The 10,967-nt window shown below is 41.0% G+C and overlaps 1 protein-coding gene across 1 annotated transcript; it reads right to left on the bottom strand.

Annotated features, from left to right (window-relative positions):
• Positions 1–440: 440 nt before the first annotated feature.
• LOC105061533 (uncharacterized) lies at positions 441–5,403 on the bottom strand. Its single transcript, XM_073256146.1, has 3 exons — positions 5,365–5,403; positions 1,467–3,111; positions 441–598 (listed from the first exon to the last, which is right to left on the bottom strand). The coding sequence occupies exons 1-3, from the start codon at positions 5,401–5,403 to the stop codon at positions 441–443; spliced, it is 1,842 nt and encodes a 613-aa protein (XP_073112247.1).
• Positions 5,404–10,967: the final 5,564 nt, after the last annotated feature.

Here is a 10,967-nt window from a genome sequence, read left to right on the forward strand (position 1 = left end):
CAGCACCAAAAGCAGCCGCCAATTAGGGATGGACTGCATTGTAGCTCATCGGCAGGCAGGTCAGGTTGTAGGCTTCCAACCAGATCCTAAATCTCAAGTTGCAACGATTTCACCACACATTTGCATGTCTTCATGCATGACCCCTTCTCCTACGTAGATTTATCCCCATCAATGGATATATCAAATTAACTTTCTAAGATCTTTAACACTAATTAAACTAGTAAGCCTCTTGACTATTAGAAAACATTTGCAAGTCTATTCAGTCATTATTTCATTTAAATCAAGCAAGGATATAAAGTCTTTGTATTAGTAATAATTATTTAAACATGAAGTTACTTTAAAAGAAAAGGTAACAAACATCTACGAAACTATGTGAAAGCTACACACGCACGCATGCACGCACAGATGTAAAAAGCAAATCAATCAACACAAATATTGATTTAAGAGCAAAATTTTATCGACAAAAATATTGATTTAAGAACAAAATTTACAATAATTACCTCACCCATTGGTTTTAAGAATGAGCTGCAGTCATTTAGCATGCAGTCCATCACAAGTATAGATGGCAGCCCATGCAAAGCAAAATCCTCTTTCTTATCTGCTGGACAAGTAATAAATTATTAGTGGACATAAATATCATGGTGTGACAAGAGGGGTTCCAATTGTATGTATGAATGGAAATTTGATGCAGCATTGCAGCGCACCACTTTACAAAGTAAAATTTCACAACCATCTAGGCTTTTCCCAACCAAGTAAACTTTAAAAGGCCAAAATAAGGAACATTATAATATCTCAGTACTTTTAAAATAGTGTGCCATTTGTAAATATCAGATAATTACTCAGAATAGAATTATAATCATCTCTGCAATTAATGATGTCGCATATGTGGAACACAAAGGAAGAAACGGCAGACGGTATGAGTGATTGTGAAGAATTAACATCATTCACAGCTGCTTGAACTGCAATTAGAAGTAGTATGCTGAGAGTAATAACAAAACAGTAGCATATTGAACTAGACAAGCAAGTGTATTAGTGCTCTATCAGTCTATTTATTACATATTTGGTTACAAAGACATTGCATCCTACAAGGAAGGCTCTCCAGAACTTGTGTCATATTCTGAGCTGAAGTTCTATCATTGTTTTTTTTCATCTCATTCTACAAATGAGGTGCACATCCAAGGTGACGCTGTTGATTTTCTTAATGCAGTTAGGTATCATCTGCAAGAAAACATGGTCCGGTTAACCATCCCACCCCACTTTTTTCTCCCACAGCATCACCCTATCTCTCTAGCTAAGCATATTAAATATTGTTTTCATATTGATATCTTTAGGGGTACTGTCCATTTCTTGAGGTAAAACATGTTACAAACTAAACTTAAAAAGAAGGAAGTCAATATAAAACTACTGCCAAGATTCATGATGTGAATGACATGTTACACCCACGTAAGAACAGCACCAAATAGTACCTTTGATTTGCATGGGATCCACATCTTTAGCTTGAGTCTTTGGCATATTCATAAAGCTTTTAAGAGCTCGATATACTTCACGCACGACCAGTTCCATACGCTGGGAGAATCCGCACCAGGAAGCAGTGAATAGCACCAAAACATCCAATTTCCAAGCAGAAAAGAAATTTTCGGTGTTGGAGAATGAGACTACATTTCCTGTTTCACAGGACTCAAAACCTACAACCAGTTCACAGAATGTGTTGGCTGTCACTCGGGGTATAGAATCAGCCTCATGGAAATCCAGGTTCACAAATGGTGGCCTTGGAGTCTCCCTTGAACTGTGTGTAGACAATGCCGGACGCTGATATGGAGTAAGATTTTGACTGAGAAATTTGTTCACAAAATTAAGTAGAGAGTTATAGCTAATCTCTGTTTCCTCAGAAAATACATAATGCTGCTGCCGAACTGGATCAAGTATTATCAAAGATGGAATTTTAGACCCTCCTGTCAAGGCTTGTAGTAGCTGATAACCACCATCAGAAAAGAAAAACGAGCTGAAAAAAGGTTGGCGCTGATCATGCAGCTTATCTGCATTGCTTATGATCATGGGTTTCTTATTTTCAGCTACATCATTCCCTGAAACATCCAGGCTATAAATATTTGTCAAATTCGCTGCAACTTCACTCGAATATGTTCCGTTTGAGCGACAATCAGTACGCTCAACTTCCACTTTTTTTTTGTATTCCATAGCATATGGTGACTTCTGTTCCAAATGGAAAGAATTTTCAGCATGACTTGTGAACGATCCCCATTCCTCTTGGTTACAACATTTCTGGTCACAACTTTTGAAAACACCTATATCAACTTTAACCTCTTTGTCTAACTTAGTGGAAAATTTGTCAGTTTCAAATTCATAAGTGACTGCTTCCTGAGTTTGCTGAATATCAGTTTCCATATCTATAGCTTCAGGTTGCTTCCCTTCATCCAGTGCAGTAATATTAGGAGCATCCGAATGATCAGCATCATTCATGCTGACATATGGCTCAGCATATTCTTTCGGTAACTCTGAAGTTGGATCCTTTGGACTTGTCGCATCGCTCTTAATCATGTCTACAGATTGATCGTTTTCATTTGATGACAATGGTTCTACTACTTGCACTTCAAAATCGTCAGACAAAAGCTGAAAGCCAACTTCCTTTGCTAATATACTTATTTTGCTTTCTTTAGTCGTCAATGCATGTTCCTTCTGGTGAAGTAGATGTGTTAAAATATCATAAACAGAATCACCTTGATTGTCAGAAGCAGTGTTTTTCAATGAAATCCCTTCACCTTCATTTACTATCATAATAGCCATGTAATCCTTGACTTTTACCATCTTAGATACCAGATTATCTTTACGAGTGCGATGGCCCAAGGCATCTGACAAACTTCTGCTCCACATTCCAAAAGAAGCTTGTCCAGAGGAACTCTTGGAAATACTGCCATCCAGTCCTGAAGCTCTCTGGTAGGAAATCTGATTGTACCATGCAAACTTTCTAAGAACCTCAAGAGATGATTTGCTCTCTCTAACTTTTGATGATTCTGAAGATCTATCAACAAAAAGAATGATTGAAGGCCTGTCTGATGGAAATGCAGGCTTAAGATTGTGTCCATCGGCATCAAGCTAAAAGGAAAAAGAGTATGTGATATTGCAATATACATTATTTAAATAATCTTACAGCATATAAGAAAAAGCAACTTTGCATAATGAAAACTAGGGAACCACCTTGAGTAAAATGGAGTCTCAAAGAAGCTTGAGTGTGCATCAATTCCATAAACAGAACAAGTCAAAAAGATACAATGAATCGCACGACATGTACTTCTCTTAAGTGTAATAAGATATATTGTATATCTATATAAATAATATAATTAATATTGCAGCCAACTCTCCATCGTCTGTCATCGGTATCGAGCACCTATAAGACAGCATCCACACAGACTGGATTGGTGTCCGTTGGAGACTCTCCGATGCTTAAGTTAGAGAAAGTTGGTGAACAGTAACTTTGATTGTATGAAGGTGCAGAGCTTTGGCCCAAAGTTAGCTTACCCCTACTATTCACTTACCTCTTCTTTTTATAGATGATTATGGTGTAACCGTTGAGCACATGGTCTCGCTTTTTATGATGCTAAATTATCGACCCATAAATATAGAATTAGTGGGGCGTTATTTTTTCTTAATAACCACGACATAGTCGATAACCGTTCGTGACAGTTATGGTATGTTGAGCAGATTACCGACCATACGTCGGTATAATCGACTTTATATCGGCAGAATCTATGAGCGACTATCGGCTATTAGCTCTGTCATGCTGACGCATGCCAATGATCTAAGTCGTCCGCTATCGATCGGTGGTAGTCGAATACTAGTCGGTCAATCGATCTTAGTTGATTAGCCGACAGTAGGTCGGCATAATTAGCTTGGTCATTCGATGAAGAATCGGTACTATCTGTTCGGCCAATGTATTATCGGAGTCGTATTGATCAAAGTCGAGGGCCGGTCGGTTTACCCCAACAGTTGCCCTCCACTCTCAAGTCCAAGGTGAGCGGACGTGTGAATTGCCACGTGGTTTATCACGTTGGATGAAGAGAGTTCTATCATATCAAGTCCCGATTTTGATGCTGTTTTCTTCGAGATATGGATGATCGGCTATTTTATCGTATTGGTAGGTACGATCATCTGTCACATTGATCGGTCGATCCGGTATCAGTTGTTAGTGTCAGGCATCATTTTGAAAAGTTGATTCGACGTTGGACGATATGATTTTGATAAGTAGATTTGTGCCACATATTCGAATGTTATTAGGTCGGAGTTGTTCATGCGGATAGAGGTGATGTAGCTTGATCTCGGGCGGGTGCGTCGAACCGTCCGATCAATGGTCGGCCCAGATGTTGCCATTTATCGTCATCTGGTAGATCTTCGATTTGACCGTCTTCATCTCGGCCATTGAGGGATCCTATATATATAGGATCGCTCTCAGCCAAATTTTTATTTTTCACTATCTTTGGTGTCGGGACTCTGCTGGATTATTGCCCCAACGTTCGAGTTTATCGCTCCCAACTTTCAGGTTAAGTTCATTTTTCTTTTTGAGTTCTTTCCTTTAGAATCCTCATATTCTTTAGAGTCATTCTTATGGCTAGGACTTCTCCTTCTCGGGACGATCGATCGGAGAATCCGACTAATGAATCCCAATCGAGTCCGGATGTGGAGGTCTCTTCATTTTCGGGACCAAACGTTGAGCGGCTCCGGGAGCAGTTCTGTATCTCGGAGCAGTTTCAACTTTTCACCCCTGGAGCTGATGGTCGGGTGAATAACCCTCCTTCGGGCCAGGTGGCCTTCTATGTCGAAGATCTTCGGGCGGATCTTCGATTTTCGATCTCAAAATTTATCTGAAATATTTTGGATTATTACAGACTTTGCCCAGCTCAGTTGGCATCGAACTCAATCCGACTGATAATTAGTTTTGCTTTGCTATGTCAGATGTTGCCGACCATGCCTCATCCTTCTCTTTTTTGAGCCTTCTTTATCCTCCAACCTCATCTGAAGATCTGAGGGTGGTGGTTTTTCAACCCCTGAAAAGGTTTATCTTTTATTACCGATCTTCCATCGTCCATTCATGGATGGAAGAAATAGTTCTTCTTTGCTTCTTCTTTCCTTCCTTGGGATTTTTCTTCTCGTTGGGGTGATCCATGAACCGGTCTCAATGACAACAGCCGAGTAGAGGTCAATGATTAGGAGGACTTTCACTGGCTGAAAGACATAGCGGTCCCAAAACAGAAAAAGCTTGCAATCGAATAGGCCCTTTATGATGCCGGCCTTAGTTCGGTCCCTCATCTAGGTATAGTATAGCTCGTTGGTTATTTTTGACTTTTCTTTTACTTGCTGAATTGTACTGACTTCCATTGTAATTGCAGCCATGCAGCAGAAGGTGCGAGTGTCGAACACCGATATTCATCAGCACGCTGCCAAGAAGAGGGTAGCATTTGAGGCTGGGCCTTTGCGGCCATCGAAGAGGCATCAAACACCAACTCCAGTCAGTATTTTAACGTCGGTTGTGGAATTTGATGCTCCATCGACATCGATTCTCGAGCCAGTCCTGGCATTGTCGACCCCGATAGTGCTCCCTGCTTCATCATCCGAGGAAAAGGTGGTAAGAGGAACTACCGAAACAGCATCGATAGTCCCACCACTTGAGGAGGTTCGGGCCGAGGTAGGAGAGTCCGAACAATCTACGGCTGCGCTAGTTGCTCCTTCAGTTGGGGTGCAGTCAAGCTCAAGCTTCCCCTCGCTTTCAAATATGGGGCCACCGACAACAGACCGAGGGAAGCCCCAGTGACATCGATGGAAGAAGTTGCATCGGAGGGCCATACGGTTCATTTCGAACTTCAAGTGTCTGTCGATGAATCGACCCTGGTTAATTCTATACTGGCCAAGCGATTGTGCCAGGCTACTCTTCTTCCGACTGATCGGGAGCATCGGAGGAAACGGTCGGTGGTCGAGATGTTTTCATCTTTTTATCCGATGATCATCAGGGTAAGTTTCTTTGATAGACTCTTCTTCTTCTTCTTCTTTTTTTTAACCCGACTTATCTTCTATCTACAGTTGATCCATGACATGTCTGACTTAGAGGCCGGCTACATGAAGTTCGACGATATCCGTAGTGCGTGGAAGAATAAGGCTGTAGCCGTCGATGCTGAGAAAGCGGCTGCACTCGAACAACTTAAGTCGGCGGTGGAGCGGAAAGTCAAACTTCAGGAGGAGATTTTTCAACTAACTGATGACTTGGTATCCTCGGAGGCCGAACTTAAGTCGACTCATGAGGCTATTTCGGCTCTTGAGTCACAGGTCAAGAGCAAGAATCACTCTATCCACCGGCTTCGACGGGAGCGAGATGGATGCATCGAGGAACTCGAAGCCGAACGTGGACGTCATCGGGCCAGCCTGAAAAGGTTGGCACTGGCCGAAGAAGAATTATCCTCTGCTCGAGCCGATGCTGACTTGGCAAAGGTGAAAGTGGAGTTGGCAAGGGAGACATTGAGTCAGGTAGTCGAGAATTTTTAAAGTTTGAAAGAATTCAAAGAAGAGATCCTCGAAAGTGGCTTCGCCTCGTACTGCGTCGGATATGAAGACGATCGAAATGCGATTGAAAAATTATACCCAAGCCTCGACTTGAGCAACATCATCCCTCCAAGATCGGAAGATGGGGTTGCTGAAGAAGAAGTTGCTCTGACTCAAGATGAAGCACCGAGCAGGCCTAAAATTGTTCAAGTCGACGATGCTACCCCCGAACAAAGGAACAGGAATGATGATGAAGCTTAGTCGGCGTATTTTATCTCTTTTTTTTTGTAGTCTGATACTTGTAGTCGGACTTCGGTCCAATTTTGTAACTCTTTGTTGACAATGAATGAAAATATTTTTAAGTTTGAACTCTTATTTTTTGGAATGTCTGCAATGTAAAGTAACCACCAAACATTGATCGATGATCCATCATTCGGTAAGACTCGTAGAATATCCGTTAGTTGCATAGTCCTCGAAGTACTTTGATGGTAAGTCGAATATCTAGTACCTGACACTTGGTCGGATTTGTACATCGCATTATTTGATAATTTGTAGCAAGCCGAATATCCTTCGACTAGCTGTAGCCATGTCGGTATAATTCTAATCCGACTTTGATCATTTTGGTATTTTCATTCTGCTTAGTTGGGACTAAGTTGGCATATTAGTCTTTCGACTATAGTCAGCTTTTACAGTGAAAAGCTGATATTGAGAATCGAGATATAGTTGGCAGTACAGTTTTGGCAGTGAAAGCCTGTATAGTCGATGTCGGTTGAGATTGCAGTCGATATGTCAATTTTTGTAGGAGAACCGAAATACAATCATCACCGAAGTAGTTGATTCTTTGGTTTTTATAATGGAGGCTGAAATAAATTTTATGTCAAAGTACAACAAATAGTTTGACTTTGGCAATGAAAGTTGACATATAGCCGGTAGTTGATAAAACTTGTCAAAGGCTTGTGTTTTTGAAATTCTGATTGTAGTTTAAATAATTTACATATCGATGACTTTATTGATAATACATCTTCAGATTGTCGGTATTCCATGTTTGAAGAATCACCGACCCTTCGAGGGTTTCTAGCCGATATGCACCGGATCTAAGAGTTTCAGATATTCTGTAAGGTCCTTCTCAATTCGGGGATAGTTTTTCTTGATCCAAGGATTTTGAGATTTCTGCCTTTCTTAAGATCAAATCTTCTGGTCGGAAGACCTTCGGCTTGACTCTTGCATTATAATATCGGACTATCCTTTGCCGATATGCAGCCATCCGAACTTGAGCTTACTGTCAGAGTTCTGAAAGGAGATCTAAGTCAGCTCTCCAATATTCAGAGTTGCTCGGTTCACTATATTATTTCACTCTTATTGATGGCAATCTGATCTCGAGCGGTATCATTGCTTTTGTCCCATAAGCTAAATTGAAGGAGAATTCTCCGGTCAGTATGCGGGGAGTCGTTCGATATGCCTATAAGATTGGATATAGTTCTTCCATCCAAAGGTCTTTGACTTCATTCAGTCGGGTTTTTAGCCTGTACAGGATTGTTCGGTTGGTTACCTCTACCTCTCCATTTGACTGTGGATGGTTGACCGACGTAAGTTTGTGTGTAATATGAAACTCTATACAAAACTCTCTGAAATTTTGATTGTCAAATTGTCGACCGTTGTCGGTGATGATGGTGTGCGGCAAATCGAAACTATAAATGATGGATTTCTGAATGAAGTCTTCCATCTTACTTTCAGTGATTTGCGCTAGAGGTTCGGCTTCCATCCATTTGGTAAAGTAATCGATGGCGATCACTATGAATTTTCTCTGATCAAATGCCGAGGGAAAAGAATCAAGTATGTCGATCTCCTATTGTACGAAGGGCCATGGTGCTACAATCGATGTCAGCTAACTAGCCGATTGATGTTGTATATTTGCATATTTTTGACATGGTTCACACCTTCGGATGAATTCAGCTGCATCTTTTTTCATGGTGGGCCAATAAGATCCTTGTCGCAGGACTTTATAAGCTAAAGACTTGCCCCCCAAGTAATTTTCATAAATCTCTTCGTGTATTTCTCTAAGTGCATAGTCAGTATCTGTAGGTCTCAAACACTTTAGCAAAGGGAGAGAGAAGGACCTTTTGTAGAGATGACCATTCATCATCGCATATTGAGAGGCTGTCCATCGGAGTCATTTAGCTTTCGAAGAGTCTGCAGGAAGGATCCCATCGGTCAGGTATTGGATGATCGGATCCATCCAGCTTGGTTTGATAGTGAGCTACAATACTTCCTCGACTTTGTCGATGCTCGACTGTTCGAGGCATTCAACGAATGTCCGATCCAACGAGTTGAAAGCAGTAGTAGCCAATCATGAAAGTATATCAGTCCGAGTATTTTTGGTTCTAGAAATGTGAAAGATCTTGAAATATTTCAAGCTCGCTGTAATATCTTTCACCTTCTGAAGGTACTTTATCATAGTAGGTTCTCAGACTTCAAATTCACCCTTGACTTGTCCAGCAATCAGTTGTGAGTCGGTGAAGATCTTAAAACTATCGATCTCAAGCTTCTTGGCTATTTTCAAGCTGGCTAAAAGTACTTCATATTCAGCTTGATTATTTGAGGCTTTAAAATTGAACCGAAGGACGTATTCAGTGACTATCCCTTTGAAATTTATGAGTATAAGGCCGGCTCCACTATCTTGTGCATTAGATGCTCCATCCATATGCAGCACCCAAGTCGACCTTAGGTCAGGGTCGGGAGTCGTAGCCTCCTTTATTGTATTATCATCTGTATCTTCTGGCCTATTATCGGATATTGTACATTCTGTGACAAAGTCGGCCAGAACTTGTGTCTTTATGGACAGTCATGGACGATATTGTCTGTCGAACTCACCAAGCTTCGCTGTCCACTTCGCCATCCGACCTGACGTATCAAGTCGATGTAAGATCGCCTTCAATGGCTGATCTGTCAAGACCATAATTGGATGTACTTGAAAGTACAGACAAAGTCATTGTGTCGATATGATTAGGACGTAGATCATTTTCTCTACTCTTGAGTATCGAACTTTGGCATTATGAAGTACTTTGCTGGTGTAGTAGATCGATCGATGGATTCAATTTTCATTCTCCTAGACGAGCACCGAGCTAATCGCTTCTGTTGAAGTCGCCAAGTAGAGATACAATGTCTCTCCGATCTTTGATTTTGTAAGCAAAGGTGGAGAAGCCAAGTAGGTTTTCAAGTCTTCAAAGGACTACCGGCATTCATCCGATCATGAGAAGTCTTTTGTCTACCATAAAGTTTTGAAGAATGGTAGACACCTCTCGACCAACTTAGAAATAAATCGACTGAGCGCGACAATCCTTCTATTGAGTTGTTGTATCTCTTTCTTTGAACTTGGATACTTCATGTCGATAATGGCCTTTATTTTTTTGGAATTGCCTCGATTCCTCATTGTGAAACAAGAAATTTGAGAAATTTCTTAGAAATTACTCCAAACGCACACTTAGTCAGATTTAACTTCATCTGATGCCGTCAGAGTGTGTCGAAGGCTTTCTCTAGGTTTCGAACATGATCTAAAGTTTGGAGACTCTTCACCAGTATGTCATCCACATATACTTTCATGTTCTGTCTGATCTGTGCTTTGAAAATCTTATTGACGAGCCGTTGGTAGATAGCACCGGCATTTTTTAGATCGAAAGGCATTACTTTGTAGCAGTATATGCCTTTGTCGGTCACAAAAGTCATGTGCTCTTCATCTTCTGATGCCATGCAGATTTGATTATACCCAACGAAGACATCCATGAAGCTTAGAAGTCGGTGGCCAGAAGTCGCATCAACCAATTGATCAATCTTCGGCAATAGGAAGCTATCCTTTGGACAAGCTTCATTCAGATCGGTATAGTCGATGCAGATCCTCCATTTTTTATTGGCTTTTCTTACCATCACCATATTGGCGAGCCAGTCGGGATATGTAGCTTTTTTGACGAAGCCGGCTGCGAAGAGTTTGTCGACTTCTTCATCAATAATCTTTTATCTTTTAGGAGCAAAAGGTCGCTTCTTCTGTCTCACCGGCTTAACATTTGGGTTGATGTTAAGTCGGTGAGTTATTATTTTTGAAGAGATCCCGGGCATGTCGGTGGCCGACCAAGCAAAAATATCGACGTTGGCTTTGAGCAATTTTATTAATTATTGTCGCTCTGAGTTAGGTAGCCACGATCCAATTTAGACCATTTTCTTGGGTTCTTTTAATGGGATAGAAATCAGTTGTTCAACTGGTTCATCCCTCTCTTGATTCTCTCTTTAGTCTAATTTGTCAATGGGCAAAGAGTCTTCAGGTTTATTACTTTGGGTGGAGACAAGGAAACAACATCGGATGAGTTGTTGATCTCCACATATTTCTCCAACCCCATATCTCGTCGAAAATCAGACTAATAAATGGTATGTTG

The sequence above is a fragment of the Elaeis guineensis genome, chromosome 4, assembly GCF_000442705.2.
Source record: "Elaeis guineensis isolate ETL-2024a chromosome 4, EG11, whole genome shotgun sequence".
Classification (NCBI taxonomy): domain Eukaryota; kingdom Viridiplantae; phylum Streptophyta; class Magnoliopsida; order Arecales; family Arecaceae; genus Elaeis; species Elaeis guineensis.

Bases quoted from the DNA above. Each gene is read 5' to 3' on its own strand.
- LOC105061533 (XM_073256146.1), bottom strand. From the start codon at position 5,403: ATGGCTGCAATTACAATGGAAGTCAGTACAATTCAGCAA. The intron at 3,112-5,364 runs GTAAAAGAAAAG...TTTTCCTTTTAG, and splicing joins AAGTCAGTACAATTCAGCAA to CTTGATGCCGATGGACACAA. The intron at 599-1,466 runs GTACTATTTGGT...CTTGTCCAGCAG, and splicing joins GGATCCCATGCAAATCAAAG to ATAAGAAAGAGGATTTTGCT.